This window comes from Triplophysa dalaica, chromosome 10 (assembly GCF_015846415.1).
Source record: "Triplophysa dalaica isolate WHDGS20190420 chromosome 10, ASM1584641v1, whole genome shotgun sequence".
Taxonomy (NCBI): Eukaryota; Metazoa; Chordata; class Actinopteri; order Cypriniformes; family Nemacheilidae; genus Triplophysa; species Triplophysa dalaica.
This window is the reverse complement of record NC_079551.1, coordinates 10458809-10474925: the sequence shown is the minus strand read 5'-3', so window position 1 is coordinate 10474925 and position 16117 is coordinate 10458809. Positions and strand designations below refer to the sequence as shown.

Genomic DNA, 16117 nt, shown 5'->3' with positions numbered 1-16117 from the left:
GTTTAGAGACAATATGAAATAACTAGTTATTACTATTAGTTAATTTATGCCATTTCCAGACTCTATAGTAGAAAATTTGACATTATGGTGCATGTTACTTTAAGTAAGCAGAATGTTTTTAGTAAGTATAATATAAAGTGTTACTCTCAAACGTGGTGGGACACTTTTTAAAGAGTACATAACTAGGGATTTTTAAGTTCCTACTTTGGTTTGTCTAGTATCCAACAACAAGTTTATGTACAAATGCCAAAGGGCAGTGCGCTTAACGCACACTAAGCGTATCCCATCATGCATCATGTTCTGGATGTGAAACATGAGACGTTTTGCTCGGGTCTCGCGAGATGTTGCGGAAAGCTTCCTTGTGTATGTTATACTACTACTTTTTATGGTTATACCCTTTATTTGTTCGGCTAACATGTGTTTTTCTTTTTTGGGCACATCTGCTTTGATACAATACAAATAAAACGCAGTCCTAGCAAAACGTAGGCGGAGACTATAGGGACGTGCATCCGCGGCGGTTCGCGAATCGGACTAACGACTCATTTGCGTGATTCGGAGTCGACTCCCTTTTTCCGAGCCGCTAACTTTGTTATTCATTCACCTTCGCATGTACAACTTGGCATACGGCTTACTTTCAAACACGGCAGCATAACACACTGCATGAAATGTCAATTTCATGATCTCGTGTTATGTACTCTGTGGGGGGTAGAGTTACACCTCAAAATATTTTTATCGTAGATTCTCCATCTTTGATCATCTATTATGGCCTCCACAATGTACATATGATTTTTTTTTCATGTGCGTGTGTTAAAAATAAAATATCTGATTACTATTATGCAAAAAAAAAACTTAAATAGCTAACGAAATTTAAAAATGCAAGTAAACCGTTTTGTGTTTACTGCACATTTCAGCAAAATTTAAGTATGTGGTCCAGATTATGGTTGACTACTGCTACACATATACTGCAAAAATGTGTGTAGTTATATATTCTAAATAGTTGTCTGTATTTGTATTTATTAATGTATCAACCGATTAAACAACGGCATATGTGAACAAACCTCTGTATGATGTTTTGATGACAACTCAACATTTTATTTAAAATGTCGTCCTAACTAAATCTGGAAATTGTAAAAGCAAGGTTTACCTGACCAATAACATTTACATATTTAAATCACCATCATATGTCCAAAAATCCTGGTCTATGTTGTTAAGAACCGATTTTATTCAGCCAAAATATACACGGACTTTTATTATCTTCCACGTTTCTTTTCAATCCCTGTTATTTTCCCACCTGTGTGAGTGCATATCGTGTTCCAGTCCCCTTCTGAACCTGCGGAGAACATTTGCACAAACTCCCCAGACGCTCAATGGAGAGAGGGAGGAGAGACGGAGGGGTGGAGATAAAACAGGACACAATAAAGATTCCGTTGCGTTCAATGTTAAAAGGGAACGTACAGACGAACAGGTAAACGTGGATCCAGCTAAAGTCGTAATATTTGCGGGAGACTGACGGGTTGATCACAGTAAGAACACCTGTTTGCTCGAGCTGTGATTTACCTGGATGAGTCGCTGGAGAGTTCCGTATGAAAAGCGTCTCCTTTGGGACCTGCCACCAAGGAACCATACACAGTAAGCAGGTGAGGTGTTTTGCAGGTGAATTTCCCAAGTGTTCACAGTTTAACACTTAGATCTGTTAATCAGATGTAGCACTGAGATTTATATGTTACTGTATCTATTTGTGAATACTAAGACTACAATTTGAATTGAAAATGCGTCTGCTTAATTTAAGCTCTGTTAATGTGTGTTTTATTGTAGAACAGGCTGTCTCTGGGTATTACTTCACCATGGTTCTTACTAGTAAAACTGAGAAAGGTTCGTATTTGCTGGCATGGTTTTAAACTACATGTGTGTTTAAACAGCTCAGTGACATTTGTGTTTGGATATTGATGTCTGTGCTAGTCCAAAAACTGAATCCCATATTTGCGTTCAAGGCTAGGATTATTTTTTTAATATAATGTAAAATACGTTACAACTGAGTACTTCAAGGGTTATTGCTTACATGACTTTTAAAGGTATGTAAATTCGAGATTAAATGATGCGTGACTTTTTTATATAGTGCATTGAGTGTAGCTGGAACTCATATTTTTATAGAATGATCAACTTTAGAGGTCCTGTGTATGAAATTTAGCGGCATCTAGTGGTGAGGTTTTGAATTGAAACCAACAGCTTACCCCACCGCTCCCCTTCCCTTTCGAAGCACTTTGGAGGTTGATCCAGGCCTAAGATGTCGTCATGTTTTCGCTTCTGTGCCGAGGGAGATAACGTATTTACGAAATGCACTCTGTAGAGCAGTTTGTCCGTTCAGGGCTACTGTAGAAACAACATGGCGGATTCCATGTAAGGGGACCCTTGGTGTGTGTAGACAGAAATAGCTCATTCTAAGGTATTAAAAACATAAAGCTTCATTATGTAACGTCTTTATACACCTCTGAAGACATGGTTATGGATATTATATTGCATTTCTGTCAGTAGATCTTCCAAATATTACACATTGGACTTTAGATTTATGGTTTTTAGAGTTATTTTTCTCTTTCTTTGACCTTGAATTCCTGTTAGGAGTCTGTTGGGAGGTCCAAGCCAACAACCAAACTTTTCACAAGTCTTTGCGCCGCAGATCAATCCTATGTGTACGCTGGGGGCGTTATGCCGTAAGCTCTCCCTTCTCTATATGCTACTTTGTGTATGTCCCAATGCTATGACAGCTAATGTACGCTTTTATTTGCATTTTTCCAATGGTTACTGTTGCCAGGACAATGTGGTGCGAAGCTACAAATACACCCCCCTGACCTTTCTTCCCCTTAACCTGTACGAACAGTTCCAGAGAGCAGCGAACCTTTTCTTCCTGCTTATTGTAATTCTTCAGGTTTGTGGCTTTAATCTTCTGTGGTGGAAAGTTTGAAAGCTAAAGCATGTTTAAACATCAGGCCTATGGGGAATATTTGATCAGCACATTTTTCCCTGTGAAAAGTGTTGAAGGTGGCTGTTTGGGCTCAGGATGAATGATGAAGTGTTTGCTCTATATTACAAGTGGGCGAAAAACACCTGCTCTTTTGAAAAGCACGCAACATTTACATGAAGAGATTTTTTTTAAACATTGTGACACTCCCATGGCCATTCCACGCCCAAAATGCAAACGTGTTTTGTCAAAGTAAGTTATAGAATGAGGGTAAAATGAAAATCCTGAAAAATGTTGATGCATATTAGTTTTCGATGCGCACAATACACTTGTATTACTTCACTAAAATAGGTTCTATGATCTGTGTCGTGTTTAAAATACAGTGTATTCCTATGATCGCCACCATCCCATGGTACACCACCATGCTTCCACTGCTGTTTGTTCTGGTTGTGCGTGGATGTAAAGACTTGGCCACGGATGTGGTGAGTAGACTTCAAGAACATTGAATCTTTTACCTGTCACCCGCACAACCAATAAAAACCAAAATGCGGGAGACCAGCAGTCGCTGTCATCTTTTATACTTGTTCTACATTCACATCATCTTAGTGCTTCCCCATTGATGTCTCGCAGGGCCGACGTCGCAGTGATTTACAGATTAACAAGCGACCATGTGATGTACTTACACCAGAGGGGTGAGTAATGCTGCCTGGGGATAGAAAACAAAGATATCATCTGAATTAAAATTGGATGTATGACTTAATATCTCCCGTACAGATTCAGAACGGTTAAGTGGAAAGATGTGTGTGCCGGTGACATTCTTCGGGTTCATAAAAACCAGGTCATACCTGTAAGTGTGTATGTGTTTGATAACCTACCGTAGTGTTTTAAACATAAAACATTTTTTTCCTGAGCCATTTTATAAAATTGCTGGTTAATGAGCAGGTTATATTTGATGGCTGTGTTGTTATATTTGATTTGATTCCCTCACGTTCTTAAAGGTCTCCTATCATACTAATATGTGAATCTGAAAGTTTAGTTCATCATGGTAACCAAAACATACTAAAGTTTGACATCAAGAAGGTCTCACACCCTGTCTACACTGGACTAGCTGCGGCGCAATGCGACACGGCAAAAGCTAATAGAACCCTTTAGAATTAGCAATTTTAGCAATTAGCAATCATACAAGTTTTGAATAAAAATCAGGGTTATTCTATAAAAATAGTTGTTCTAAAATGTAAAACATTAATATTGTGTTGTTTAAAAGTCAAGATGTTTTCTTGAAGCTTGTTTTCTCTGCAGTATTCGAGTTTTGAAAACGGAACTTTTTATTGTTTGCACCAGTTGGTCCTGACTTCATTTACTGCAAATAAATGGAAATAATTTTTTTTTTAAATGTTCTCTGTTGTTGACAAAATGAAACTAAAAACCAAAACCCATACCCGTTCATATTAAATCCAGAAAAAAGGTGGTTTTCTTTATTTTTCCAGAGCTGTATCAAAGTCATATGGCGGCCATGTTTGAAACGCCTCCGGGCAGCTATTTCAGTCATGCAAGACTGCAGTCTTATCTACCTCAATGGGAACTTTTGGGGAATCAACTTTGCCATAACTTTCGTTTCTTAAAGGGGTCATATGACACTGCTTAAACGAATATTAGGGTTTGTTTTAGATGAAATGCAATGTGTATTCCCGATTTAAGGTTCAAAACCAATGTATTTTCCATATACCGTGCATGTTTGTATCTCCTCTTAGCCCCGCCTCTGTGAAACGCACAGATTTTTTACAAAGCTCATCGCTGCGAAAAGAAAGGTGTACTATGATTGGTCAGTTAACCAGTGTGTAGTGATTGGTCGAATACTGGAAGCGTGTGACGGAAATGTAACGCCTCTTACCATATTTGGAACATCAGGTTCCAATGCAATTGTTCTGACAGGTACGCCCACCTCACTTGTGTATACATTTGTGCGGTTTTAGTCAAATCATACCACAAACTGATGTAGATATGTGGGGGTGTGGTTACACAAGGCGTTTCAGGCAGGTCTGGGTGAGCATTCGCTTTTAGATAGATCTTATGTTCCGACTGTTCTGTTTGTGCAATTTTATATGTCTAATACATGCATGGGCAACTTATACCACACTAAAGACACAGAAAAACTTGTATTCGCACCATAAGACCACTTTAAGCACCTGGTTGACAAGCAGCTAATGAGACTTTAGAGCCTTGCCCCAAAAAAATCATAATTTTATACTAACTGATCATCGATGCAACTGATTTTCACTGTATGTTGTGATACTTCTGTCCCTGGATCATCTCCGCTTGTAAAGCATTGAGCTAACAATGCTAAAATTGATTGGGAATTACTCCTAGGGAAAATATATATCCCATAAGCACTCTGGAATTGAGTTGCATGAGAGAACAAGTGTCTGCCAAATGCTTAAATGTACACATAAATGTGTATTAAGCCTTATATTCTGTTGATTCTTCCAGGCTGATCTGCTTCTCCTGTGCAGCACTGAGCCACACAGCCTTTGCTACGTGGAAACTGCGGACATTGACGGGTAACATCATCTCCCTCCAGTCAGACACAGCAGATAAATGCTTATGACAAAGACAACACTGCATGCAAACATAAAACAAATTGTCCATGTGGTATGCAAAAGTGCTTTTCAAACACGAATACTGTTGATTCTTGACACGGATTGGGAATGATCTTGACATGGAAACAAGTGTATGAAATTGAAATGATCAAAGTCAGACTTTGGATGAAAGTTGTGTGTTTTTCAATTGTGTTAATCTGATTTTTGCAGAGAAACCAATCTGAAGTTCCGTCAGGCTCTGACCATGACTCACACTGAGTTGAAAGCAGATCAAGCGGAGAAAGATCTGGCAGCTTTTAATGGTTAGTAGGAGTTCTTTCCATACATTATAAGAAGTAAAAAAAATGCTTTAATTCAACTTTAATTGCAAATCTAAATTAATATATATTTTTTTAGGTGTTGTCTGGTGCGAAGAGCCAAATGGTAACCTACACTCTTTCAAAGGCGAGTTGCATTGGAAAGGAGAGCGCCACCTGCTGGATGTAGACAACCTTCTGCTCAGAGGAACTGTACTGAGAAACACGGACACAGCATACGGCCTGGCTTTATACACAGGAATGGCCAGTTTCCATAACTTTTATTTCTATAATGCTATCATTTTATTTTAAAAGATCCAAAATGCTAATAGACAGAGTTCGGTTGCCAGATTTATTGGGTAAAATGTATTTGACTTCAACAGGCTCGGACAGTAAAATCCTACAAAACTGTGGACATCTAATACTTAAGAAAACACAGGTGGAAATGCTGCTGAACAAAACAGTGTTGGTGGTAAGGGAACAAAAGAAACAAAATATGAAAATCAAAAGTCTATCGCTTTAAATGTATAAACTCCTACAACCCCCCAAAATAGAAAAAAAACAATAACAATAAAAATCCTTCAAATAATGCAACAATGTTGGTATGAGCAAATTTAAATGGAGAAACTTGACGGCCGTTTAATATCGTTTTTTTGTCGATAGTGACTGTTCAATAAAACAAATATTTTGCTTATGTAGAGTGCTTTTCCACCATCACGCCAAACTGTTCTAAGCACGGTCTGGAAATGTTACAGTGACAGTGTCGTCGTTTTAAGGACTTGCTTTGGTTGATGGATTGTCCAACAACAAGTTAATGTACATACACGGTGTAAAAACACTTTCATTTTCTAACAATAGGCAGTTATTAATACCTCACTTCTTGATTCACTCTTAAATTATTTGTTCGGCTATTCATTTGTCTAATTCCCTCCTTTCTGTCAGCCTACTCTGATCTGATTTGTCAGATGGTCTAGTCTGCTGTGGTTGGTCTACATTGTGAATTGTGGCAAATGGAACGTATGTGGGCATTACACAGAGTGACGCAAATACGACCCAGAACTGAAATTCGAACGACAGACGACTCATTCGCGTGATTGAGTCACATCCTTTTCTACGAAGCGAATAATATTGTTATTCGTTGACTTTTGGCTTTACAACTAGGCTGCTTACATCCAAACACAGCAACATTACATCTAATTTTAAGGACATTGCAATAGCTACTTTTTAAGCAACGAGAACGATTGGGCCAGATGGTGGAAAAGCGCCCATGGTCACGGATAATAAATATATATTTCATGTTTCTGACTCACTTTATTATGTTTCAGATTCTAATCTTCATGTTGACGGTGGCTCTTCTCTTGGCTATTGGGGCAGGGATTTTCGAGTTACAAGTTGCTCCTCAACTCGATGTCCTTGTTGCTCTGCAGCGAGGTTCTTCAGCTGCCTACCTTGGCTTCCTCAACTTTTGGGGATACATAATATTGCTAAGTCCTTCTATGCCAATGTCTCTCTACATAACGTAATGATTGTTTTTACAGTCTTCAAAAAAGTGTATATTTTTATCATCATTGCACTTTGCACTGATTGGTTGTTCCCGCACCAGATTTGAGGTGATCCACGTGGTGCACTGCCTTCTGATTGGCTGGGATTTAGAGATGTACTGGGAAGATAACGACAGCCCCGCCCAGGCCCGTACATCCACTCTGAATGAGGAACTGGGTCAGGTGGGCCACCTGCTCAGCGACAAAACAGGCACGCTCACGCAAAACCGCCTACTCTTTCGTCAGTGCTACATTAACGGAAAGATTTACGGTCTGTGACACACACTTCAGTCATCATTTCATGTTTCAAATATGCAAAATGCATTTTTACTTACGCTTGGGCTCTGTATGTTTAGGTGACATGTCGCAGGAATGCAAGGTAAGAATTCAAATAAAAAGCAAAAATATACTTTAATCCGCCCAACCCATCTAAATGGTCCCATTTTACTTTCTGTCTTCTGCTAGCCATTGGACTTGAGCTGGAATCGCTTTTCCTGCGGTGGATTTAAGTTTTCCGATCAGCGATTGGTGGAGAAGCTGCGTGGGCGGAGCAGTCCGGAATGTCAGGAGTTCTTCACTGCTCTGGCCCTCTGTCACACTGTTATGAGCGAGTGGAAGGATGGTTAGTTGTGATGCAATTTCAACATTTATTTTTAACTGAGCTTGTGGTGGAAGGAACTAAGTTTCACTTAAAGATAACTTTTGCCTCTGTATTGCCATCTCTGTTTTAAACATAAAATTGCCTAAGATTACTTTACATTCTTATTTTAATGTGCATTGACGGGACAGTTCACCCAAACATATAAACTCTGTCATCATTTACTCACCTTCAAGTTGTTCCAAATCTCTATAAATGTCTTTATTTGATGAACACAGAGAAAGAAACCAAACAGATCTTGGTCACCATTGCCTACCATAGTAGGAAAAATTGCTTAATAAATTTCTTCATGAACTGAACTTCTTTGAACTATTCTTCGGATAATTCAGGTTTGCCTCAGTATCAGGCTGCCTCACCGGATGAGGATGCTCTGGTGTGTGCAGCACGAGAACTCGGATGGGTGTTCCTGTCCCGCACACGTGAGACCCTCACTATCAGCGATCTGGGCACCACGAGGAACTATCAGCTCCTCGCCATCTTGGACTTCACCAGCAAGAGGAGACGCATGTCCGTGTTGGGTGAGTTTTCAATCTTTTAAACTAATGGAAAGTACAGTTAAACGTTGGCGCTAACGGGATTTTGTGGGTGTGTGTATAGTTCGGGAACCCGGGGGTGAGTTAAAGCTGTACTGTAAAGGTGCGGATATTGTCATTCTGGAGAGGCTTCAGAAGGACCGACCGCTTCAAGAGGATACCGAGAGCGCTCTAGATGTGAAGTCAACTTATAAGTAACTCATGTACGACTTTGAGTCTAAACCCATTTGGTTGTGTTGTCTTATGTGCTTGTGTATTTTCTGAATGGCAGCTTTTCGCTCAGAACTGCTTGAGGACTCTCTGCGTGGCGGTACGGGTTGTGCCCGAATCCCTGTGGATTGAGTGGAGCCACGCCCTCAACAAGGCCAGCATGGCGGGGGGTAACCAAGAGACCATGCTGGAAGAGATATATGATCAAATGGAAAGAGAATTAATGGTACTCGGTGGGAGTTATTATAAAGATAATATGGCTAAAGTGGACTCCAGGGAGCAGAAACATATTATCAGAGGCATTTAGCATTTGTTTTGTTATGTAACACAAGTGTTTGTGCAGCTGCTCGGCGTGACCGCCATCGAAGATCGTCTGCAGGAGGGTGTCCCCGAGACCATTGAAATCCTACGGAAGGCGGGGATTAAAGTGTGGGTGCTGACAGGAGATAAAACAGGTGCATTGTTTCGGCGAGTGCAACAAAAACTCGGAATTGGTGAAAGGAAGATTTTCCTTTCAATGTTTTTTCTTTACTTTTTCACCTTTTTTAGAAACCGCAGTGAATGTGGGCTACGCATGCAAACTGATGGATCCTGACACTGCCCTTATTCAAGGGGAGGAGCTTAGGTTGGAAAATGCATGCGTTTATAAACCTGTGAAGCAGAATTTTATCATGCTTGGTTTGGGATGATCAGTTGCAAAAATACATACGTACATGCTATATAACACGACATGATGGTTATCTCCAGGCAGCTTCTTGATTCACCTTCTCCAGATGTTTGTGCCATGTCCAAAGAGCCTGAGGTCTGGTTCACTGGGAGGAAATCAGTGAAGAGCAAAACTGCGCTAGTCATCGCTGGTCCTGAACTGGTGAGCATCTAAAGGCAGAAAATATATGCCGTTAGATTAACCAGACGTTTGTGTTACATAAAGAAAGTGCTATTTGGTAACTGGTAATTTATACTTTTCAAAGTCCATGTGTCGGATAACCAATGCTTTCAGTTATGTTCTAGATTTGAATCTGTATCTACATTAGGGCTGTCACGATTATGAAATTTGGCCGTTGATCAATCGTCTTATAAATAATTTTGATTATTCAGATTAATAGTCTGTTGTAAGGGCTTTTTGAATGTGCTTCATTCATTTCAATAATTGTCACAAATTTACAAACGATAAATGGAGAGATGTGAATGGTATCATCTGCTAAATTTGGATTTAATTTGATCAACACAAAATAAATATAGATGCACCGATACAAAATATTTTCGCCGATTATTCAGAGTGATATCTGCCGATACCGATTCTTAAGATTAAATTCATATTTCCTAACTTTCTGAATGTTATTAAGTCATATAATGACTATTAATATTGAGCATCAATCTGGTGATGTTTCTTAACTTTATCTATAAAACCCTGTTTTAAACTATCGTCCATTGGATGAAAATGTGCTTTTATCGTCCGATACCTATTATTGGCAGATATATCGGTACATCTGAGCCTCAGATTTCATGCCTACGGACTGTTGGCTGAATGTCTGATGCATAAGGCACAATTTTCTTGAACCACTTCAGCATGTTTGAAGTCATCATCTGATTGGTTGAATTTTACAGGATTTCTGGGAGACGTGCGTGTTGCGTTCTTAACGGCCCACCTGTAAAAAACACAGGTCGAAGAAGTAAGCTTCATCACAATCGGCTAAATGCTTCATTCTTACGTATGCAAAGATCACTCAAAAACATTGTTGCTGTTAACTTTAGACATGTTTGTGATTCTTAACCGGTCTGTTGCTTGGGGTAAATTTCCAGTCCTCTAAACATGGAATCAGGTAAAGCATCCAACTTGTAACAATGTAACGTGAGACGATTTGAATGTAACAGTAAGCACTGAGTTATCTGAAATACCTGCGTTTTGGTAAAACAATTGCGGTTTGGCGATTATTTTATCATCACAGCCCTAATCTATGCATTGCTTTTGTATTTAGGAGGAGCTTACCCAAAATCCGGAGTGGGGGGCGAGGTTTGTCAATCTGGCTGGCCAGTGCCAGTCCGTGTTGTGTTGCCGCGTCACACCAGCGCAAAAAGCTGAAATAGTTCAGATGGTCAAGAAATATTCGACTTCCATCACCATGGCGATAGGAGATGGCGCCAATGACGTAAACATGATCAAAAGTAAGAACGTGATAAAACCCTGATCTTACCAAAAAACATTTTTACTATCATCTAAATTCTCACCGTTTAAATTTTATAGATCAAAATGTTATTTTCTTCTGTAACAGCGGCGCATATTGGTGTTGGTCTTTGCGGTGTGGAGGGGAGTCAAGCGGTGCAGAATGCAGATTTTGCTCTTGCGCAGTTCAGCTTCCTTCGCAGGCTGCTGCTGGTGCACGGCCACTGGTCGTACTACCGCGTCTGTGGATTTCTCCTGTATTTTCTCTACAAAACCACCTCATTTGCTCTGGTTCACGTCTGGTACAGTTTCTACAATGGCTACAGTGCTCAGGTTGAACAATTAACTCAACCTCACAGCAAAATATTTGCAGTACACCTTTTAACACAGTCAAGTGCATATAGGGTTTGTTTTGTGGATGTTTTGACTTTCTAATCGTAAATTACATTTCTTTCATTGTGTTCCAGCCCATGTATGAAAGCTGGTTTATTACTCTCTACTCAACAACGTACACATCCTTACCTGTACAGTGCCTTGGTATTTTTGACCAGGTAGGCCAATCGCTCACCTTTTTTACCAATCACCTTTGAATTTTAGCAAACAGGGACCAATCTAAAATATGATTGGTTGATAGGACATGAGCGCCAAGAGCTGCTTCAGCTGGCCGGAGTTCTACTCGGTCGGACAGGAAAGGAAACTATTCAATCCGTTGGTTGTGGCCCTCACACTTCTTTACTCCTTGTATAGCTCCATTATCCTTTTCTTCATCCCTATGGGAATATTGCAGCACTCCACGCTGGATTTTCAGACTCTTGCTATTACTGTGGAAACATCGGTGGTGTTTACAAGCACCGTCGAGGTAACTTGATTCACAAACCCATTTGATTCCTTACACGAGTGAGTATGATTGATGACCACATTATTTACATGGATTGATACAAAGACCTTATGCAAAATGTTGTCTGTAGAAAGTATTAGGTGTGACACCAGTCGAAAGCAATTGTCAACATCATAATTTATACAGATAATCCTGTTGTGAAAATGTTTTTTTTGTCTCCTCTAGATTATTCTGAAAACCAAATACTGGACCAAATACAGCTTTGCCGCCATCGTTTTTAGTTTGGTCGCATTCTTTCTGTCAACATTTGTGCTGCATAGCACACGCTTGTTTACTGCGTCACGGAAAGACTACTTTTTCCTGGGTATTAATTTCTGCTGATAAATATTTAAAACACATGAACCTGAATAAAGGAACAAAGATAGTCTATTCAAGTAGACTCTCTACCCACCACCTCATGTTTTTAAAATCTGATAGGAACAAAATACGTTGCAATTTTATGCCACCAGGGGGTAGTGTTAACTTTATTTATGTGTAAAATATCTTTTAAAGCAGGGGTTTTCAAAGGGTTCCAGGGGGCTTCGAATAAAATTCTAGGGGTCCTCAGAAAGTCTAAAAAAAATAACAATGCAATTTTTTAAAGGTCTACTACACATTAATACAGTTTTGTTTAGAAGTGTTTAAATTTGTTTCTAAGTGTTTATCTCTTTTTTTATTTCACTCACTAGGTTTTTTTAAATAGCCTTTGCAAAGATGTCATGAAAATTGCTACAGTACAAAAATCATCCAACAATAGGCTACTCTTTTTTTTTTTTTTGCCAGTTATTTAAAGGGGCCATATGGCGCGAATACATGTTTTTCTGTGTCTTTGGTGTGTTATAAGTTGCCCAAGAATGTATTAGACACGTAAAATTGCAAAAATTAAAGTGTCGGAACAAAAGATGCAAAAGAGCGAATGCTCTCCCAGGCCTGCCTGAAATGCCTCGTCTAAACACACCCTCCCAAATCTACGTCAGTTTATGGTATGATTTGACCAAGACCGTCCAAATGTGTATGAAAGTAAGGTGGGAATACCGGTCATTACAATTGCTTTGGAACCTGATGTTCCAAATATGGTAAGAGGTGTTACATTTCCGTCACATGTTTGCCGTCATTCGACCAATCACTACACACTGGTTAACTGGCCAATCATAGCACACCTCGCTTTTCAGAGCATGAGCTTTGTAAAAAAATCTGCGTGTTTCAAAGAGGCAGGGCAAAGAGGAGTTACAAACATGCATGGTATGTGGAAAATACAGCGGTTGTTAACACAATGCATTACATCTAAAACAAACGATAATATTCGTATAGCCGTGTCATATGACCCCTTTAATATATTGCCTTTATAATATCACACGTATTACTTATCTAACACAGCTTATATGTTTTTTATACCAGACAAATATGTAAATATATATATATATATATATATATGTGTGTGTGTGTATATATATATAAGGAAGGGCGTGCTCACAAAAGATTCCCCATATTTGGGGGTCCCTCACACTTTATAGTTGGAAAACCCCTGATTTCAAGGAATGGTTTACTTCAAAAATCTGTTACTTACTCCTGTTAGAAATTCCCTTTCTGACTTTCTAACATGGTACATGAATAAGAAATTAGACATGAAGCTTTCCAGTTTCAAATGGTACCATATAAGTGTCCATTATATGCCAAGTTTTCCAAAGAAAAAAACATTTAAGAATGTAGGAATTAAGAAGTAAAAACTAAGTGAAAGCTTACTCTCATTAGAGTCTTAAAGCTGCATTCAGACATAAACTTTCAATTCATTCACAGGTACAGATTTAAAAGAATAATATGTGAAATCTTGGATCACAAGTCTCATGTTTAAAAAAACAATAATCCTTGGGTGACATTCATTTAAATACTTTGTGGTATTCCCTTGTGCATATTTACATAAAGCTTGAACCCTATTGTTTGTCTCTTTGAATCTGCAGGAGCGTCATCGAACGCTTTCAGCAGCCCTGAGGTTTGGCTCACCATATTCGTGACTACCTGTGTTGCTGTTCTGCCTTCGATGACCATGAGAGCCCTAGATGTTGTGTTAACAAACCCCAACAAACATAAGGTTGGCTGGCTCACAGTGGATATTTTTAAGAATTTGCCCACATTATTGGTAGTCTGGTACTCATTGTCTATCATTTTTGCACTTGTAGATCCACAGCTCGAATGAGCCCGTCGTGCTTCAGTCGTGGTTTCAGAGAGGCACTCACCGTCGGCGTTCATCTTATGCTGTGTCTCAAGGGAAAGGCTTCGGGAAGTTAATCACTACCGGAGTTGGGCTTCACTCTGCAGCACCCCCTGAGGATAGGAGGGTTACACCAAATGATTTGAATAGAGGTTCTCCACAGCATGCACGCATAGAAATGAATGGTAGTTACAGGGCGTGAAAGCATTATCTGTGCAATATGTAATGCACCAAAAGTGTAAACAAGATGTGAAAAAAGGAAGAAAAGTTGTAACCAACTGTGGTCAACAAGCCCGGGGTTATGGTGCATTTCAAAAGTGCAAAAAACTAAATATGGCAGTAAGTGATGGATCTTTAACAAAAAGAGAACCTTGTTGGGGATGGTTTGTAAGTTTTAATGCAAAAGAGATGTAGCAGCTACATTTGTCTTAACACTGTGAGAATTCTAGGGCCAAATAACGGAACAGGTGGTCTATCTGCCATAAACTCTAGTTTTGTAATGTAAATGTTTTTTAAACCTAGTTGCACTTTATGTATAGTATATGAATATTTTACTAATAAATATATCTTAAATAAACAGTGCCTTCGTTTCTTTTTTGCTACAAAACAAGGTTTAACCCTCTGGGACTCATTTAGGGGTCAAAAGTGACATTCATAAAAATTAATGGAATACATTTTTGTTCCCAAAATGATATATCTTTTGTATTGCGTATTTTTAGAGAATTTTATGATACTAATTAATATATATAAATAATTATATATTATAATTATTTTATTATACAAATAATTAATAAAACAAATTACCCATTGAACACAATAAAAAAATATATATTTAATTAAAATAAATAAATGCATTATTTTAGACTAGGCCATTAAAATATTTTTTTGAAGGAAAATTTCGTGTGAGAGTGAGGGCTTGTTTTGTATTTTTATTTAATTTATTGACATTGTTTTACACAAAATTTGCTCTTTTGCAGCCTTTCCAGTAAATTCCTGTGTGTGTGTGTGTGGATGCATTGGTGACTATTTTGCATTCTTGATATTTTAGGGTGTCACCCCTTGATTCGCTTTCAGCACCGTGGCTGATTTGTAGTTTGTGGAGTTTTCTTTTTTTCATATTTCCCATTAATTTCCTATGGTGGTAATTTTTGACCGGGAAGGAGCCAAGTGTGACTTTTGTTTGTGACACTATAAAAGATACAAATCATGTCAACTATTGATTTTTGTGTTCACATAGCTTATGCGAAAAAGTCCCTAAGTGTTATCTCATTTCGATGAAGCTACGATTAACATTTCAAAAAAATTTGGTCCAAGAGGGTTAAAAATGTTTTTCCCTATTGACCCTATAGCCTTTAATCTTAGCTTTATAGTAATATTCATATTTTTTATTAGATTTTTATTTATTTGCTTATAACGCTCAATAACTTTCTTTAGGAATATAAATTAAATAATGTATTGTATTTATCATAGACCTCAGAAAACACAAACAAGGCAGGTCATGGAGGATTTTGGCTAGAAGGGATACCGTTACCACCAGTGTGCATGCGCACATCACTCCGCATAATTTTTGTGGGCCTGACAACATTTTATTACTACTTTTTATAATTGTAAGATAAGTTTAGGGTTAGTGTAGGTGTAGGCATTAGCTAATGTAATTTGTTGTCATTTTATGGCGAAATTTTGCTTCACTTCCTGCTGTAGCTGTATCCCTTCTAGCCACAACCACCCAGAAGAACTTCCTGTTTCAGTTTTTTTCAACACTGCACAAATGTTTAAACAGAATTACCATCAACAGAACTAAATCAAAATGGTGCTCAAAAATTTATAAAATGAAATTAAACATGTAGATAAACAAATAAATACATTACGCGTTACATGCATACTTTCCAGAATTGTTTATCTTTAATCCTCGTAGTGAGTTTTACAGTTACTTTATTTCTCCCACTAGGTTTTTTAATGTTTCTGTTCAGATTTATTCATCCAACAATACTCTTATTTAGCCAGTTATTTAATATGTTGTCTTTATATTATAACATGTTTTACTTATAAAAACACAGCTTAAATGTTTTTTCATAC

General features: G+C 38.4%; 1 protein-coding gene across 1 annotated transcript; it reads left to right on the top strand.

Annotated features, from left to right (window-relative positions):
• The first annotated feature begins 1432 nt into the window (after positions 1 to 1432).
• Positions 1433 to 14492, top strand: atp8b3 (ATPase phospholipid transporting 8B3). Its single transcript, XM_056758805.1, has 28 exons — positions 1433 to 1637; positions 1816 to 1872; positions 2617 to 2708; positions 2810 to 2923; positions 3340 to 3438; positions 3587 to 3648; positions 3731 to 3803; positions 5444 to 5514; positions 5764 to 5855; positions 5950 to 6117; positions 6233 to 6321; positions 7175 to 7368; positions 7453 to 7661; positions 7747 to 7769; positions 7856 to 8012; positions 8378 to 8566; positions 8646 to 8758; positions 8853 to 9017; positions 9135 to 9246; positions 9341 to 9416; positions 9539 to 9659; positions 10771 to 10957; positions 11065 to 11288; positions 11423 to 11506; positions 11590 to 11814; positions 12019 to 12157; positions 13791 to 13921; positions 14010 to 14492. The coding sequence occupies exons 2-28, from the start codon at positions 1845 to 1847 to the stop codon at positions 14241 to 14243; spliced, it is 3471 nt and encodes a 1156-aa protein (XP_056614783.1). The 5' UTR covers positions 1433 to 1637; positions 1816 to 1844; the 3' UTR covers positions 14244 to 14492.
• The last annotated feature ends 1625 nt before the right edge of the window (positions 14493 to 16117 follow it).